This window comes from Barbus barbus (genome assembly GCF_936440315.1).
Source record: "Barbus barbus genome assembly, chromosome: 32".
Classification (NCBI taxonomy): domain Eukaryota; kingdom Metazoa; phylum Chordata; class Actinopteri; order Cypriniformes; family Cyprinidae; genus Barbus; species Barbus barbus.
The window spans coordinates 21,179,454-21,199,989 of record NC_136760.1 but is presented as its reverse complement, the minus strand read 5'-3'; the positions used below and the strand labels follow the sequence as shown (position 1 = coordinate 21,199,989).

The window sequence follows — 20,536 nt, the reverse complement described above, 5'->3', positions numbered from 1 at the left end:
ATATATCATGTATTAGGTAATGAAGATATAATGAGTTATCTATCACTCCATCCCATTGCGCTCACACCCTGACAGAGAAAAATAGAGGAAAAAGGTGAAGTAAATGCAATTATGTAGATACAGCTAAGAACATAATACCAACTCAAATGCAAAAGATTTGGACCTGGAAGGCGTTCATTTTTTCACTCATTACAGAGAGAAGGTGAAAAATGGCATGATAAAATATCAGCTGAAATGAGATTTTAAAGTATAACTCGCTGAACAAAACCATTATTGCAGAGGACATATGTCTTTACAGGGGAAATTACACCAGTAACATGACAGAAGCGGCTTTACATTTCTATGGGTCTCAAAGATGCATCTTTTTTTGCAATTAACATAAAGATATAATAAACTAATATATTATCTAATATTTATTCAAGCACCTTACTGAAAGAAACATGTTCATTTTACAGCAGTACAGTACAGTAGCCACAGCATGAGGAGCTCTACCAAAGGTAATTTGTAGGGGAAACAAACATAAAGCCAAGAGTAAAAATATTGATGTTGTTTTGAAAAATGTCTCAGTGCTTATTTAGGCCAATGTTGTTTTAGAACCAATAGACTTTCACTGTATGGACAAAAAAATTTTAAATATTGTTTAAAATGGGTGCTTTAAAGAAAGAAAGTCATAGAGGTCTAAACTATGTATAAACAATGCTAAACATACACCCTTCACACGGTCAGTAATCAATAACCAGTCTTATTTGAGAACGCTGAAGGTAAGTTTGAACTCTCGCTACAGGTTATACAGTATAACAACGGCAAAACCTCTGAACCATTAAATGTTGAGGGTCACCAACTTCTGCTTTTTCCATCTGACAACTTCGTCATCTTCTCTAATGCACAGTCTCTCCCAATGGGCTCTCCGTGGTCTCTGTGAGAGGACACCGTGTTTACCAGCACATTGGCACTATCAATCATCACAGCGATGTAGACAGTCAAGCCCTGTTAAGATAAAGCACACGGGTCGGCTCTGGATCCACACAGCCTGTCGTCCTGCCCCTTGTGTATGCCGCCCGAGGTCGGCGAGCAGCGGAGGCCCGTAGCCCCTGCCTGATGGTGGTAGATGGAAAGCCAAGCAGATGGATGGGCAAGTGGAGGTGCAATTACCCCCTGGTGCCCCCGCTCCCTGGGCTGCACCTCTTCCCGCTCCCTCATCCTCATCCATCATGCCGGTGCCATCGGTCATTCACATGCTCTGTCTGCAGTCGCTCTGGAGAGAGCCACGCTATCTATCATGTCTAACAGGTGAGCGTTGCGAAGGCGCGGACTCGCCCATTACCGACCGGCGGAGCGTGGCCTCTGAGAGCCTCGAATTCCTCGCTCTGTCCAACGAAGTGCTGGAGAGAAGGATGAGGGCTTTGATTTGCTTACTTTATGGGAACACGTATTGACTAGGTCCTCTCAGATGTAAGTCATCATGTAGCGACGCGGCGCAGCGAGTAACAGACAGTGATAAAAATGAAGAGAAATCGTAGGGCTGCTTCGCATTCGTGTTGTGCGCTTTGCTTTAAAAGGAGACAATTGTTCCGCCATAACAAGCGCTTTGTAAAACACACGGTCCGGCTCTCTCGCTCTCGTCTAGAACGATATAATCTCTCTGGCTTTATTCGGAGCACTTCCCCTGCTCTTGAGCGTGGCGGCTTGGAGTGCTCTTCTCTGGAGGAGTTGACACCAGGCCAGGAGAATGAGAGCAGAGGTAAGCGTTCGAGACTCCGCACTCCAGGTTTGGATCTAATTATCTCATCGCCACTGCTAAGCAGCCATCTACAGGGGGTTCGTCTGCGCAATTTGCCTTTTAATTTGTGTTAATTGCATGTTAATTATATTGCAGCTAGCATGGACTGCATCTGTCTCTTTCAGAGACAAGGTTTCAGAGGGCTTTGCGCTCCCAAGTTCCACAGACGAGGTGAAAAGTAATTAAAAGTGTTCGGCATTCGAGGCGGAGGCAAACTCCCCGCTCGCTTGGGTTGCCAGGTCGTCCTCCGGAGGACGTTGCGAGATGTTTAGGAGGATTTGATGTCTCTCTTGTATGTGCAGACGGAATATGACCCTCTCTCCAGCACTCTGTTTACTAGGATGATAGTGGGGAGGAGCTAATCAACCTGCATGAGAGTACCAGAATGTGGATCCTGCCAAAAAAGCTAATAGTAAATCCATATGGAAGGATTTTATGGTCAGCTAAGAAAAGCTCCCCAAATTAACCTCAAGTAGGTATACTACTCCCTCTAAAGGTTTATGACAGCCAATTACCACAACTGAAGTCAGGAATGTTATATAACAGTGTTCCGTTTGCCAGGGTCTGGGATTAATTATGCCAAATTATTTACTGAATGACAAATGTGGACTATTCATTTCTCTGACATGCTCTGTCCAGCATATTTCAAGTAAACATGGATCAGATAAAGTTTAAATTGATTGTTCCTACATGCAACCTGAAAAGAAATGCTAACTGTATCTGTAGAGTATCTGCTGAAAATTTGAAAGAAAAAATATACAATGTATTTTTAGGGCTGTCAAAGTTAATGTTTCATTAAGATATTAATGAAATATGTTCAAGGTAATGATTTTAAGTACAATCAGCAACTTTGATATTATACTATAAAATAATTTTGAATTTTAAATTTGTTGACCCTTGGAATCGAGTTCAAAAACCCCTGCCCTAACACATGCAGTATATACTGGATCATCTCCTCTCACTTGTGTTTTCCTGCTAGCCTTCCCTAATGCTGGACTATACTCATTCCATACATTCGTTGCACTTCTTGTTTCCATTCCTGTTGTAGAAGAGCAACTTCCCTGCACTTCACATTCTGCAAGGAATGGAGCAGCCAAGCAGCACCAAGAAATAATTGCCTGAACATTATCATACACCACCACATTAGACCTCACATCCAAACCCCCTCCCCTACCGCAACGTCACAGGAGGCTCGTGTTTGCCCACATTCACGCATGCCCATGTTTTTATGTGCGGTTGGGTGGGGAATGACTCCTGCTAAATCGTTTCTATTGCCGCACTCATTCAGTGTTATCTGCAGATCACTTTCAAAGTGCTCAGCTCAGCACTTCCCCCTTCAGAATGCCCCTACAACCACATAATTGAAACTATCTGATTGGAAAGCTGCCAAGCAGGTAGATTACATCCGATTAGGGCCAAACCAGCGCTTCACTTAAAGGGATTAGCTTGAGCTGCTTTATATTTTTTTGTTCCTCTACACTTCTGCCATCCTCCCTTCCGATCCCATCATCCCTTCCTCACACCGAGATACGAATACAAACCGTCACCTGTCATCTAGAAAGAAGACACTGGCCTTTCCGTCTTGCGCAAAGCTCTAATTAATTAGACAAGGTAATCTGACTCACAACAGGTTTAACCAGTAAAGAATACAGAGGCTTAAAGAGCGCTTATACCTGCAATATTATTATCAATGGCACAGTAAAAACTACTCAGGGAAGGCAGCCAAGAATAAGTGCAGGAAATAATGGCATTGCCTTAATAACATAACATCACGCTCCTTTGAGCAGTACGGCTGTGTTTGAGCGAGTTGCAAATCACAGTTTAGACAATCCCACCCAAGGCAATATGACAGTCGTAGTGGAAAACTATTAGCACGTACCCTAAAGAGAAGTAATAATCTGTTACATTTATATAGCGCTTTTCTGGGTACTCAAAGCGCTTTGCATGAAAGGGGGGGAATCTCCTCATCCACCACCAATGTGCAGCATCCACCTGGATGATGCGACGGCAGCCATATTGCGCCAGAACGCCCACCACACACCAGCTTATTGGTGGAGAGAAGACAGAGTGATGCAGCCAATCATTGTATGGGGATGATTAGGAGGCCATGATGGCCAGAGGCCAATGGGGAAAATTGGCCAGGATGCCAGGGTTACACGGGATTTTTAATGACCACAGAGAGTCAGGACCTCGGTTTAACATCTCATCCGAAAGACGGTGCTTTTTACAGTATAGTGTCCCCCTCACTATACTGGGGCGTTAGGACCCACACAGACCACAGGGTGAGCACCCCCTGCTGGCCTTACTAACACCTCTTCCAGCAGCAACCTAGTTTTCCCAGGAGGTCTCCCACCAAGCTTGGGCTGCAGGGTGATATGGCTGCCAAGTAAGTAGTCTTTTATCGCAGAGCTACCGAGCATCTAGAGTCTGTGCTGTTGTGATCTGATATGTGATCTGATGTGATTACCGTCCACTCTCTGAGGTGTAGTGTTCCTTCTTTGCTAATGATCCTCCGTGGGGAGAGAGAAAAGAGGGAGAAAGGGAGAATTTCCCTGGTGGGTTAGGCCAGAGTGACAGTTTAAGTACATCCTCCAATCGAGCCGTGGATTAGCCCAGCCAGAGCTCAGGTGCCTTTACAGGGCCTGTCAGCATCGCTTCTCTGCGATCTGCTGAGCGTGGGATTATATCTACTTCCTTTAAACCATACCACCTCAGAGCTTTACGCATATCCCAATCAGAAAGAGAAAAAGATTACATTTTTCATCCGTCCTTTTTCTCCGCCTAAGGCCAAGAAGACCTTGTACTTCTTTTTGCACTGAAGAAAAGTTTTATGCTCTTTAATTTCTCTTTGCCACTCTTCTCTTATGACCTTTCTCTGGCTGTGTCTCATTTTACTCCCTAGTTCCCTATGACGTAAATTAGAAATTGTGAACACAAATTTGGGCTCCAGCAAGATCTTAATCCTCTTAAAAAAATGAGACACTCATGGTGTTATCAACAACATTAAATATCTTGATATATAACAAGATATTTAATGTTTCTTGCTATAGAAATACAGTAGTTTAGCTACAATAACGACAACAGTAACTGTTAGAAACTATATTTAGATGCTTTGCAGACAAAGTTGGAACACATTGGGCCAAACTGTCCAATATTTCCGACAACATTTCCGGTGCATACAGTGACTAAATGATGCTAAAACCTTGTATTTTACAAGGCCCATGTTATAGGGGTTTTGTAAAGGATGAGTGTCAAGCCCATCAATCAAATATGAGCATCAAATCAAATGTAAGAGAAAAATAAAATAAAATGAAATAAAATAAAAGAAAAATAACCTTTAGGGATTTATCTGTCCTTCTGCTTTTTTCCCTATTTTTCCTCCCAGTGTAAGTGAATGTGTTAATCAAAGGCCTACAGGAACCAAGAAAGGGTAGCGCAAACAGACAAGACACAACTTACCCATGGGACTGGGTCTAAGGACACTCTTTCCTCTCAAAGTTTCTTGTCATATGCTCAGATAAAGCACTTGGGCAGCACTCGTTAAGTGGTCCATTGAGACGTTTGTGATATTATTAGCCATGGTAAATGGCTCCATGGGGTTTAAGATATGAAGCCATGTGATAGCCATGGTTTAAAGCTTGATAAAATGGAGAGAGAAAGCAGAAGAACGCTTTAAATTGAGAAGGATGTTTTTTCTCTCAACATCTTTTATTTTGTCTCATGCTTTTATCTTTGCTTGCACTAGCTCTATAGTTCTTTCTCTTCTATTTCCTAGCCCCAATTTCTCTTTATCTCAGTCTGTCTGAATGCAGACATGTTAAAAATGGGATGTTAGCGTCTGACTCTGACAATAAAAAATGTAGCATGTAAAAAGTAACTAAAAATTAATAAAAACCTATTCGTGGGGTACAAAATGAACTTTTTGCCACCTCCCACTGGCAATTTACTTTGCATAAATAATTTTCTTAAAACTGTAACTTGCATTGTTTTCTTTTTGAAAAAATATATTTTTGTCTGAGTAGGATTATTTTTTTTGAAATAACACAGGTTTTTCCATGAACACCTTACACTAGACAATTACATTGTGATTTTGCTACTCGAATGACTCACATGGAATTCTAAGTAAAATAAAAATCAAATCAATTAAAAAATTATAAAATAAAATAAGTATTCCATGCCTGCATGCTGCTAGTGGCACTCACTGGTATGCTGCTAGTCCCTGTGAGGGAAGGTGTGCTGCTGTCAGTGCCAGGTGGCTCGCTGTGTGTCTGTGTGGGTGTGTAGATAGTGAGGGCTGCGGCGTGCTCAGGGACCGGACTGGGCCCTGTGTAGTCCTGCCCAGGGTGGGTGTATTCGCCAGGCAACCCGTTCTGAGGTGGAGGGGGAGGATACTGCGCTGGAGCGTACGGCTGAGCCATGGCTTCTGGGGGAGCAGGGGCCTCCTGGTTACCCTGGAATGAAAGAAGGAGAGAGATTTTATTAGTTTATTCTTACATATATCATACTAATCCTGATTTTCTGGCTCTTCAAGGCACAATGCCTGCAATGAGATGTGACATGAGCGATCATCACAAGAGCCCTGTATGCCTGAGTCGAGATAACACATGAGAGAAGAGAATGGGACCTAATTCCATGATAACGGCTGAACAACTTGCAGAGCAACTACTCCACCTGACAATCTGAACCTAAATCATACACCATGATAAGCCTCAGATATTAAAATTAATAGTGATTAAATCCAAGTGCTGATTTAGATCCCTGTTCTTGCTGGCAAAAGGAATATTCCCCGATACACTTTTCACCTGATATTCAAATGTATTAAGTGTTAAAAGAGGAAATATTGAAAAACCTTCAAATATTTTTTACACATAAACAGTTCATAGTAGCTACTGAACATCATTCAAACTTCAAAAATAATCAAACACCAGCATGATAACACCATAAATGTGACTCTGGACTACAAAACAGTCTTAAGTCGCTGGGCAATATTTGTATCAATAGCCAAAAATACATTGTATGGGTCAAAATGATCAATTTTTATTTATGCCAAAAAATCATTAGAATATTAAATAAAGATCATGTTCCATGAACATATTTAATGAATTTCCTACTGTAAATATATCAACACTTAATTTTTGATCAGTAATATGCATAGCAAAGGACTTTATTTAGACAACTTTAAAGGCGATTTTCTCAGTATTTCCCTCAGATTATAGATTTTCAAATAGTTGTATCTTGGCCAAATATTGTCCTATCTGTCCTAACAAACCATACATCAATGGAAAGCTTATTTATTCAGCTTTCAGAAAAATTAGAAAACTCATTTTGAAAAATTGACACTTATGACTGGTTTTGTGGTCCAGGGTCACAAATGTAGTCCAAATTACTTGTGCTCTGTGTTCAAAGTCTTCTAATGCCATACAACATATAATGAGAGGAACAAAGCAAAGTTTAGATTATTTGCTGATAATTCTGACCTCCAGAACTCCAGAGCTCCTCTGAATCAGTGAGTTGAACCTGAGAATTAGATCGGTAAACGACTCGTTCTTTTAAATGATTTGGACTGATTACGTTCTCAAGTTCAGCTCACTCAATAATCTTCAGAAGAAAAGTTTATCAAAGAATAACAACATTTATGTGTTGTCTATCTAAAAACTTACAGGACTTTTGGAGCTTAAAAATACGGAAAAAAATTATTCATCAAAATTCTCCTTTTGTGTTCAGTAGAAGAAAAAAGCATACAAATTTGCTACAAGATAAGGGTGAGTAAATGATTACAGAGTTGTAATATTTGGGTGTACTGTTCCTTCTGCGGCATGATTTTTCTTTGTCTTATCAAAGAAAAGCAGCAGCATCTGAGACGCATGGGGTCCCGGCTGCTGAATGGCTTTGTCTGGGCCCTATCATACCAGCTCTCAGAGAACATTAGAGGACTGCTTGATCATTACAAGGCAACAAACTTACTTTATAGAGCAGCGCTCGATAGATTTGCAGCCCGAGCGACAGGGTTCTAAATTGCTCTCTTGGCAAGCAGCATGTGCGAGATCAATTAACTGATAAATTTTTGATTATAACCTTTGATTTAAATTACAGGTTTCTAATACAAGCTGCTGTTTCCCCTTTTCACGGCCTCTCTCGTCTTTTCCCTCATATTCACCTCCCTCTGTTTCACTCATTCTGTCTCACTTACGTGCTTTCTCTCGCTCTCTGTCTCTGTGCTGGAATTAAATGAGTATCTACCCCCTCATTTGGGTCTCTGTGTGAAGAGGTGTCTTTCTTTCACTCTGTGTGTCAGCATGTAAATGAATGTGCTTTTTCTTTCTTCTCATCCATTTCTCTCAATTGAAGAGGATGCAAATGAGATTCTTTACTCTGTTGCTTTCCCGTTCGCTTTGAGTCACCGAAGAACACAATGTTTTCTAATCTTATCAGCGAACATTAGGATGTGGCAGCGCGTCATTTTTCTCTTTTCCTCTGACAGGTGTCATCATTTGTGCTAGTGGAGACTGTCTTAGTGATTGTTCTTGAAGTGCAGCTTAAAGGCCCAATGAGAAAAGCTGCTTGATTTCAGTATTCTGTCCGGAGTTGGCGTATTTCCTGTTCAGACAGGAAGTTTGGATGGGACAGAGGGGATTTTAACTTTTTCAGAAAGTTATTAGTATATAAAATAATATTCATATTTTTTATAAAATAATAGAATTTGATATAAAAGAGTAAATCATATAAAAAATCAACTGTAACAGACATAAAAGTCACAAAGAAAGTCTAATTTTCATTTTGTTTTGGTCTGCAAAACAATGTTTGTGCACATTAAAGTGTTTCATTGATACTACAGATATGTGTATTGTGAGATGATGAGAAGTATTCATTTGGACATAATGCAGGTGTGTTAGTGTGTTGATGTGCAAGGGCTGTGTGTGTGTATAATGACAGATGACCTGGCTAATCTCAACGGTAAAACACTGATGTGTGTGTGTGTGTTATGACAGATTAGGGCTACTCTCTGGGGCAGAGTGCTGTTGTCAGCACAGGTGCAACTGGGTCATCCGTACAAAGTGTATTGTGTGTTTTTCTGTAAATGTGTGTTTGTGTATTGTACATGTCTGAATCTTGTCCCCCGAGGGACTCATATCAACGTATTAATCTTATACAAATTTAGGACCTTGGAGTTTGACCCTGTCCTGAGAGCTCATGGCAAAAAGAGGCAATAACAGCTCCTTTAACCAACCTCTGGGTAATGGGATCTCTCTTGCCCTTACTGTGCCTGCTCCTTAATTAATCAAAATCTGATGAGCTTAAAAAAATAAAACATCAGGCACCCCTGGACACAAACGACTTCTTGTTTGGAATAATATTCAATAATATTCCTGAATCTGAAGTCAATATGAATTGAGAAAGAAAACAGAATGAAGAATGGCATTTTTATTTAATGAAGTAGAATTAAAAGTAATTGAAATTGAGAGAAAAAAAAGTCTAATTCTTTCTTTTAAAAAAAAATAAATATGTATAAAGGTTTATGTATAAAAATGTAAGAGTAAAAATATTAAATATTATATTAATATTAAAAACATTGAAATAACATGTTTATATAAAAGGATAACAAAATTATTAAAATAATGAAAAGATATTAGTGTAATCTAGTATTAAATTAATTTAGAAAAATTAAAATATTAAAAATGCTTATAAAAGAATGCTTCAAATTAATACAATTAAAAATATATATAAATCTGTGGTGCTTGAGAGCTGTTGGCTCTTGAGCATTCATGTTTCAGTACATCCTACGGTCATTTCCCAATCCCATTCTCTCAACTATCCTTTCTTTCTCAATTGTTCTATAATATGGGCTAAAAAGCCTATAAATAAAATTACAAAAAGAGAAAATCTCAGCAGAATTTGGTCTCCTCTGCCTTTTCAACCGCTGTCCATTACAAAAGGCCAATGAAGAGAAGGAAACACAGAGCCTTTCTTTCCCATTTCTGCTTGATTGTTATTAACCTTTTTTCACTGACTAAGCAGCATTAGGCAGCAGCAGCAGCAGCAGCTTTGGCTGGGGGGGGATGCATTTTAATAGAAGTGGGGAGAAATGCATTAATGTAAATGTAGTGGAAACAATGAGAGGCCCGGCCATTGACATGTTGGCAAACAAATGAGGCTGTCCTCTCAATTAGAGTCAATGCTCCATTATCCAAATGAAAAACGCACTCTTCCGTGGCCGAACGCACGACGGACAGGCGTGGAGGGGTAAGAAGGAGTGAGGAATAAGGAAGCCGGGATTTTATTACTTCTCAGTTCTTTCTATGTGTTTGCACTTTCTTACAAGTGTCTCGAAGTTCCAGAAGCTCAAACCGAGACGCTGACGCAACACGTGGTGTGCTAAGTATCGATGTACAGTTCCGTTTTGATGAAACATGTACAGTTTGATACACAAACACACAAGCCCATACATGCACCTTCAGTTACGTGGGGCGCCGAACTCAAGTTTTGACAAGTGCGGGTGTTCTATTGATTAGATGTGGAAGTTTGTCTCTCTCTGTCTATGTGTCCATCCATCTAACTCTGCATCTCTTGCTTTCATCCGACTCCTCAAGTTGCACCACCCAGGCTGTGTCTGACTCTCTCCAAGTTAGACAGAGGAAAAAGAGCGAGGCAGCCCATAGCCTGGGGTGGATATTGTAATTCACTAAAACATTAAGCAGTATTGATGCAGCCCCCCGTCTCAAAACACCAATGGGGGTGAGGTCTGTCCAGCAGCCTGAAACACAGTAGATAAGCCTGACAGGGAGGGGTCGTCTTCACTCTATCTTGGGATGTGGGCAGAAAGCAAGGTAGTGGTAGTGATGGGGGGGGGTCCGGGTGAGGTGCTCACACGCCCATAAAGTGTGCCGGAAATGGCTTTCGCTTGAAATCACCTTATTATTGCCGTGTGTGTTGACTTCACGCTATGAAATATTCAGCGAGCTAAATGGACGAGTAAGCCACATTTTCCAAAGATAAGATGAAGGATAGAGAGCAGCTTCCTTTGCATCTGGAGGGCTATGAGGTGGAAGAAACAGTCAGTAATCCAGCCTCGCATTTTCGACGTGTTTTTTCCGGCTCTTGCACCTGCAAACAACATAATGTGCTTTGTTTTCTCCGTTTTACACCTGTGCTGAAGGTGTTTGGTCTCTAAACCTGCCTGGTCTATGTTTTTTTTGTTGCTTCTATGTGCATTACGTTTTTGTTTTTTTTTTCTGGAAGGTTAAGCGAAAATGACCTAAGAGAGCTGACGCCCGATTAGCTCCCATTAGAGCCGCCTGCGGTCACAGAGAGCTTGAGTGATGACCTGAGCTTGTACCATACTCCACCACAGACGCCGAGAGGATGTGCGGTAAAACCAAACCTCTGGGACTGTCCGTCATCACAGCGGTCAGAGAGTGACCACTACATGATGTGAGGTTACGGAGAGATGAAAGAGACAGATGAGAGAGAAAAGTTGTGGTGAAATGTCTGAAGTCAGTTGAAAGAGTTCTTCAGAACTCGGGTGCTTGATTCAGTTGAGAAGCCTTTTAAATGCAGAAATTCCAATGTTAATTTACTTGAAATTACAAATGCAGAATTTAAGATAATCCAGTAACAGCCAAGTCTTGTATTTAATATTATGGTTTGTAATAATATATCTTATATTTAACTTGAAAAGGAAAGTTTGTCAAGATAAACTTTGAATGTTGCTGTGATAAGCTTGTTTGAAACATTTTAAAAGCCTTGAAGTTTGACGGTTATAAGGCAAGACAGATAGATAGATAGATAAATAGATTATAAAAATATAATATAATATTATAATTGGATATTTTTTAAACCTAGAAAAGGAGTCAAATAAAAGTTTAAACATAAAAAACAAACAGACAACAATATTAAAAAATGTTATTTAAAATAATTCTATAAATGATTAATTAATACTTTAATGACATTTTCTCAAATATACATTTATTTAACAATCATTTAATTCATAAATGTATATTTCTTGTTAAACTAAGTGTCCTAAAAAACAACATTATAAGACATGATTAAAATTAACATTTTAACATTTAATATTAATAAATCCATTAATTATAAAAAATAATAACATTAATTTCTCAATGTGTATTTTTTAAAGCTTGAACAGAAAAGTAAAAATAAATAAAGTTTAAATAGACAGAGAGACTGACAACTAGATATCTTATTTTCTTTTAAACTGAAACCAGACAGACATAGGCTAATCATTTTAAAATTCTTTGAATTTCAGTTTACGTTTCTATTTCTGTCAATTCAAAGTTCATTTACAATTGAAAGTTCATGAATTCAAACTGGGAAAGAGTCAATTCTTAAATTCTGATTTTGTCCAACTCTACTGTACATTACAGCAGCGCTGTAGAGCCTTCAGCACCACGGACAGCTCCCATTATGCACTGGGTGAGAGGGAACAGCTGTAACATCAGAGAGCTGACCTCTCTGTGTCTTATCACACATTTAATATTCCTACAGGAGTCCACACACTGAATAACACAAATTCTGTTCACATACCTCTCAGCCTCCATCATACAGTCAAACCCGACATGATTTAAAAATGGCCAGTGCCAAACCACACAGGAAATACATACAGGCTTGAAGCCAAAACAAACCGTTCATCCTTCATCTTACAGAGGCAGACTGCGAGACTGAACTGAGAATGACGCGGGGCCATGGAGCGGAGAAAAATCACTCGCTATGTGGTTTTGTTTTTGATAAACTTAAATCAGAAATTGATATTTAATACAGCCCTTCACTGCGGCAGCTTTTATTTAATCAGTGCCCTTTCCACATCGTTCTGTAGAATGAGACTCCGATAGCTTATAAATGTGGAAGACAGAAACGAGAGAGCGAGTGTGAGAGAGAACCGAAGAAGGAGAGAGAAAGATCTCCATCAATATGACTGAAGCCATGCCACACTAAAAACATCCCTCGATCCTTGTCGTCAAATTGCGCCCGTAAATGATTTCTGCGATGAGCTAAATGGTATTATCCACCCCCAACCCCTATTCCTCCACCCTCCGCCAGCCTCAGAGCCCCAGCCAATGCTCGCTAAATGAATTTATTTCCTTCCCAATGGAGAGAGTGAGTGGGACATCCTAGTCATTCAAGCCAGGATTTAACCCTTAGCCTTACCACCGGGACCACAAACAGCCACTCTACAGGTTGCAAGACGAATGGAGCCCAACATTGCCAATAACTCAAGACCTTTCATCAGTTTCAAAGGGAGGCCTTATGCAATTTTTGATCAACACTGTTGGCAAACGCTTGCGAAAGCGTGACACAAACACGGGAAGGAATAAAAATCCTCAGTGGAGCAGATCACGGATGCTCACAGCTCCGCTTGAAGTTTGAGATGTTTTGCGAGTGAGTTGGACAGGCGTGTAAGTGACTGTCACCGGACCAGAGAGGATAGAAGACGCCGTTACATCAAGAACTACACTAATCTGACCACAGAACAAAACAGGACATTTTCATATGAATCTATTGCCTCAAACACACACATTGTACACACATCAAAGTTACATATTTCGAAATTAATGGGAAAAAAGCCTGAAGGAAAGAATAATAATATCACGTCTGAGCATGTTTACGACAGGCAGTATAAAAGTAATATAACTGTGTGGAAAAAAGACATACAAATATTATAAAAAATATACAAAAGTATATATACAAAAGTATATATATATATATATATATATATATATATATATATATATATATATATATATATTATTATTATTTTTTAAATTATTATTATTATATGGCAATATAATAATTTATTCCTGTCACAGAAAGGTTGAATTTTCAGCAGCCATTGTGCCTGTATTTTCTAAAGTGCTCAAGAAAAATGTAATATTAATATAAATATTATTATCAAAACAGTTGTGCTTCTGCCCATTTTTGTGGAAAGCGTGATACATTTTTTTCAGGATTCTTTGACAAATAAAACATTTAAAAGAGCAGTATATGAAACAGAAAACATTCGAGTTAAATAAATATGTGCACGAGAGTAAAATGCAATTGATAAAATATATTCTATTTAAGGAAAAAGTATATTAAAATAAATTTATTAGAAAAACGTAATTACTTTTCTAAGGTTTATTTTCCTTATCTCATTGGCAATTTTTTTTTTTTTTTTTTTTAATTATTTCAAGTATTAATCTAACAAAACTGTATGAGATTTATGGTTAAAAACAACAACAACAACAACAACTTGCCAATGAGGTAAGAAATAAATACTGTATAAAATACAAATATTAAAATAATAACATTTTAATGTCATGTTTATTACTATTACAGCCACCTCTTTGGTGTATATTGATGCTTTGGCAATATTGTATGCAAAACAATCATCCCAATAAAGTACTTTGAAATTGAAACTGAAATTGAGTGAAGGGTGAATTTGGGCCGGCCGGGGCCAGCCGGTATCGATCTGCTCTCAGTGGAGAGCTTCCATAGCTGCAGGCCTCGTGCCACGCCTCCAGTCTGATTACTGAGAAGCACTCTGCTGGTGCAAATTGGATTGAAAAACTCCTCCCAAGCGTACTTAGGAAATCATTTCCAAGGCTAGGCTTCTGCTTGTATCGCGTCGGCCAAGCACAGGTCCTTCCTGGTGCCCCTGAGTGCTTTGGGCACAGACCTTGTGAGAGGCTGTGTTACCATTCGCGTGTTTGTTTGGGTATAGCTAGGATCCCCCCTCTTATTCGCAGACGTAATCTATTTTAATCTATGAGTCATAGGGTCCATTTCCCCCCTCCCAGCCATTACCCCAATGCATTCATTCTCCTTTTTACTACACAGTCACACACACACACACACCACTAGCACTCCTTACTGAGTGTGTGTGAACTCAAGCGTAAGAATGAGAGCTGCTGTGGTGTGTCTGTCTCTCCTAGTTGTAACACCGTGACACAAAGCAGGTTTGAAGGGTGAAATTTAGCACTGTGAGAGAGCAGTGGTCTCTGTGTGCGTGTTTTAAAATGGTGAGCACAGCCACGTAGGAATGCTATTGTTTTTTTCCAGATGATAAAATCCTCTGTGGTGACAGGAGTGTGAGATGTGTGAGTGATTTCCCATGCAAACGGCAGACGGGACTTGGGATCAACAGAAGCCCAAAGGTCTGCTGCATTCGAGAGAAGAGCAGGCACAGTGGAGAAGTAGCTGTTAAGTTTGGAGAGTGAGAATTGTTTCCTTATGTAACTGTATCTCTCTGAGATGTCTAACACTGACCTAATAATGTGTACCAGAGGAAAATGTTATTGCTAAAAAGATAATAAAACTAACTAAACTTTATTAAAACAACAAATCGAGAAAGAAAACTGTTTAAGATAACTTTTCTAACGTTTACTTATCTAATTGGCATGTAGTTTTTGTAAAGTTTCAAGTATTAATCTAACAAAATTTAAAGAGATTTATGGTTAAAACAATAACACTTCTGATATGTTTTCTAAAATACAGACAGACAGACAGACAGACAGACAGATAGCACATTAGATGAATAGAATTCTAAGATGGATTGATGGATACATGATTGATTGATGGGTGGGTGGGTGGATGGGTGTAGGTAGGTAGGTAGGTAGGTAGGTAGATAGATAGATAGATAGATAGATAGATAGATAGATAGATAGATAGATAGATAGATAGATAGATAGATAGATAGATAGATAGATAGATAGATAGATAGATAGATAGATAGATAGATAGATAGATTCAGTTATGTAAAACAGAAGCAACATCACAAATGACATAAAATGCCTTGTCGTGGTTGGTTAAGACAAAAATGATGAGGGACATTATAAGCAGAGAAACAACTCCCCGCACATGCATGTCCACAAAGCCGTACATAAACATACAGCACATTCTTATAGATTTCTCTCTGTAAAGCCCTGTGGTGATGTGCACAAGAGAACATCTTAGATATGCAGACATTCAACATTAAAGACAGCACTGCCTCTCTATATCCCAGTAGGTGAACAGTAAGGACGTAGCATTGCACCCGCAGGACCCGAGCACATGTCTCTAGGCCCCCTAAAGCTCCCAGTCAAAGACTAATACAGGGAAGGGGGGGGCACTTCAAAAGCATTAAACAACTATTTCTCATATATTCCTCCCTCGGAGCTAGTGTGGATGGTAATATATAAATAAGCTGCTTTTATATTCTTTGAACTCCAATAAAAGCAAAAAATCTGGGATATTAAATCAAAAGAAGTACATGATGGTTCTGTATTAACATCAGGTTTTCCCGTATGTTTTAAAAAAACAAGAACCACCCCATTTTGTCCAGATTGTGGGAGTTCTAATGAATAAAAGTGTAACATACACACATATGCTGCGATTAACAGGAAGCACATCTTCTTTTGCTATGGTTAATATTGATGGTTATCTCCAGACTTCAGATGCAGGGAGACACTGGGGGATGATTTTCCCAAAACACAGCAGACATTTAGTCAGTAAACAAAAATATCGGCAGTCTAGTAGGATCCATTTTAATTAGACAAATCACACCATTTTCATTGCTCTCTGCTTTCTCCTTTCCCATTTGCTCATTCAAAAATTCTTAAGCTTGCTCTAATCATAGACTCTCGGGGCCGATTGCTCCCTGTGCCCACTGCGCGGAATGAGAAACAAACTCATTTAAAAGACTCGAAAATTTGTTCTTCTCATCTCTAATAAAACAGAAAACACAAAAGCTGCCTAGTGCAAGTAAATAATACACTTTCAGGAATCCATGATAAAACCTGGAGAGAAGGAAACGAGAGAGTTCGGCTCAGGTTTAGTGATGACATCCTGCTGACGCTGGCTGTAACCTTCATGTTCTGTTTGGGGCCTCAGAGGCTTTCATTTTAATATCTCAAACTTAACATTGAACTATCAGGTTAATGACTTTGGCAAATCTTATTACAACTTGCAAAATTTTGACTTGATTTCAAAGGCCCTCTATGAAAAATAGATTTTTGAAGATATTACTCATGTTTGGGTTCTCAGAGAGAAGGATAAAAGGACAGTTCAAGTTGACGGTAGCCATTGACTTTCATAGTATGGAAAAAATACAATGTAAGTCGATAGCTAATGTCAGCTGTTTGGTTACCAGCATTCTTAAAAATATATTCTGTGTCCAGCAGAAGAAAGAAACTCATACAGGTAAATGTAAATAATGACCATTTTAATTTTTTGGGGGGTGAACTATCCCTTTATTAAGATCTGTCTACTTTTGATTAGGTCAAACACTCTAAATAAAATAAAATAAAAGGTGCTATGGCTTGTAATCATAGGGGAACCACTTTTGGTGCTTAACATGTTCTGTATATGGTAGCGGTGCTATATAGCCCCTCAGTCATGCCAAAGAACCGCTGAAGAACCACTGAATCACCAAGATTTGGTGCTATACAGCACCAAAAGAGGTTCCCCTATGATTACGAGCCAAAGAACCACTTTTAGTGCTACATAGCACCATTTTTTTTACCGAGCCAATCTAAAATTTACTATCATTATTCTATAAGTATCATTTGCGACACCAAACATAAAAACAACAGTCAATTTCAACAGAGCATGAAGGTTAAATTGGAACATGGACAAAAAGTGGAAAAAAGGGGGTAGTGCAGAAGAGAAATGAGAGCGTAAGGCTCATCAGCATGTCTGTATCTGTCATCTTGACATGCTTATAATTCCACTGTCACATTTGTTTTGCCCCATCAACATGGCTTCACATTATACACATATTTGAACGCAAACACATGCAAACATTTGGCTGAACTCTATGTCTAGTCTAGACGCAGCTTTGTCCATCTTTCTTTGTCTTTCTTCCTTCATCTGACCTACTATTCCCAGCCTCTACCTGAGCGGCTTCATGATACCGCTCTAATTCGTTTTGTCCCTTGACAACAGTTTTAATAACTTTTATTAATTAGGGCTGTCCTATGGCCTGTCAGCTGGAATATTATTTTATTCAGGGACCATTAGGCTGTCTGTTACCCCTGTGAGGTGTGTGTGTGTGAAAGAGAAGAAACTGCTTCAGTGAATGACATCAGCATACATCACTTCTGAAGTGACATTATTGCTCATACAGACCCAGACAAAATCTGCAGCCCTCATGCATTTTCTGTGCCCATTTTAGAGGAAAATCTGTTCAATTCTGCTTAAAAAAATCCCATACATGCATATAGGCTTATTTGCATGCACATAATCATAGTATGGCTCAAAATTAACGATGTGAATCGCATTTCAGGCATTATCCCTTAATGAAATTACATTCTCCCGCTGAAAATCCAGCATAGCTCTGTTCTAATCGTAACTTGCTGCAAGCTTGTGTTTGTTCCTCTGGCTGATTGAAATTTCTTACAGCGCTCATCGCTGCAGTGTTTGAGTAACTCTGTAATTGAACTGTAGAACAAGAGGCAAAAACATCGTCTGTACCGACGTGGGATTCAACATGATGCCGCGAGCCGTCTTCAGCTCACCTCGGCGATATCAGATGCCGTTCTGCCGTACAAGAAATCGCTCGCAATAAAGAAGCCAGATATTTGCAGGCATTATACTCCTGACGTGAAGTGGATCTGATGGACTCAGATCATGAGACGGAGTGTGCTACACCGCAGGGGATGAACTGTCCTAGAACACTAAATTGGTATCAATGGCAGGGCATGGAGTAATAAGAACTTCTGGCTTTGAAACTGTCTCAAAGTTCACATCATTCTGCCATCAGATGACTAAACTGTTGAAGTAAACAAGTCCAGTGTCTTCAAGACCAGTATTGCATGACCTGAAGGAAACAAACACTTTCAGAAATTTTCACCTAAACAGATTTTGAATGCAACTTCCAAAACATGGAATCTTTGATATGTTACTATAATTATTAAAAAAGGTTTTTCAACATGAAAGGCATACAGATTTTTCCTTCCAATATCCAGAAAATGTCTGTATTGTTATCTTCCAACAAAAATCTATAGTGATCAATTCCTGTCAAGATAGAAAAAAATTGATTCATGACCTGGGTCTCATTGCACACTATACTCAAACTGTCTGTTATACTGTATATTTATACATATACACACCGTTACATTTTTGGGGTCAGCAAGATTTATTTTATTTAATTTTTTAACCTACATTCCATTTATTTTAATCAAAAGTATAACTGTTTTACAAAGTAAAACTGTATCGTTAAAAATTACAGTTTAAAATAACATTATATTTTTAGAATCTTTTATAGAAAATTTGTGACCCTGGACCACAAAACCAGTCATAAGGGTCAATTTCAAAATTGAGATTTATACATCATCTGAAAGCTGAATAAATAAACTGATGTATGGTTTGTTAGGATAGGACAATATTAAGGCTGAGATACAACTATTTGAATCTGAGGGTGCAAAATATCAAAATACCGAGAAAATCACCTTTAAATTTGTCCAAAACAAGTTCTTAGCAATGCATATTACAATTTTGATATTACTATATCAAAAATTAAGTTTTGATATATTTATGGTAGGAATTTTACAAAATATATTCATAGAACATAATATTCACTTAATATCCTAATGATTTTTGCCATAAAAGAAAAATCAATAATTTTGACCCATATAATGTATTGTTGGCTATTGCTACAAATATACCCGTGCTACTTATGACTGATTTTGTGGTTATGATGACAAAGTTGAATTTCCAGTCTTCAGTGTCACATGATCCTTCAAAAATCATTTTAATATGCCAATTTGGTGCTCAAGAAACAGTTCTTATTATTATCAATGTTGAAAACAGATGCGCTGATTAATATCTATGTGGATACAGTGATACATTTATTTCCAGAATTCTTTAAATAATAGTAGGACCAACATTGGTTGGAAATTTTTGTTTGTAACATCATAAATGTCTTTACTAGTAATCATTTCTGATCAATTTAATACTTCCTTGCTGAATTAAAGAATAATAATAATAAAAAACTGTCCCCAAACCCCAGACTAATCCATCTTACAATTAAATAATTAACTATTATTATGATTATTGTTTTGTTTTTCCCTAAACACTTTGGTCACATCTTGCCAAATGTTATTAATGTTATAATTGCCTGTGAACATGAATTTTGCTTTCCCAGTGCTCTGGTTGGTCATGATGCACTTTTGAGTCTGATGAGTGTGTGTGTGTGTGTGTGTGTTACTGGTTCTTGTCTTGCCTGCATTGTGCTAAAGGACATGCAGAGGAATCTAATTTAACAGCTGACTGAGTAGCGATCAGCCAATGTTCCCTGGCGCACACACACACACACACACACTCCACAAACACTGACCAGAGGTTCTGGAAACCTGACCCTGAGAAAGAAAGCAGTAGACCCCTAGATCCAGACCAGAGACCACAGAGAGAGAGAGAACAAGAGAAAACCAGAGAGAAGAAACCAGAGAGCGAGCACTATATACAAAGAACCACAGATATTCTTGAAGCAGAGAGAGATGAAAAGCAGCAGAGGAAAGCTGAGAGATAGATAGGGAGAGATCAGCGTTTGAGAGTATTGAAGGGATGAAACGGGAGCGAGCGAAGCAGAGCTGCTTGTAATTCCGGGCAAGTCTTCACTCGGGCTGGTCGCAGCTCCCACTAGACCTGCTACATGATATTCACTAACCCCAGTAACAATGGCAAACATATGTAAATCAGACACAGTGCCGGATCCAATCAGGGCTCATCACAAAGCCACTGACACACTCTTCACAGACAGCAAAGGCCACAGTGCTCACCGTCTCACGG

The 20,536-nt window shown here is 38.9% G+C and overlaps 1 protein-coding gene across 3 annotated transcripts in view; it reads right to left on the bottom strand.

Moving 5' to 3' along the window:
• The window catches only part of rbfox3a (RNA binding fox-1 homolog 3a), a gene marked incomplete at its 3' end in the record, with an annotated part of 435,124 nt that overhangs the window by 38,925 nt on the left and 375,663 nt on the right, over positions 1 to 20,536 (bottom strand). For 2 of the 3 annotated variants that reach the window (XM_079388761.1, XM_079388762.1), the window contains exon 6: positions 5,983 to 6,231. In XM_079388761.1, coding sequence (XP_079244887.1) covers positions 5,983 to 6,231 — 249 coding nt within the window. Of the gene's footprint in view, positions 1 to 5,958; positions 6,232 to 20,536 lie in introns of all 3 variants that reach the window. The other variant, XM_079388760.1, reaches the window with a different exon arrangement.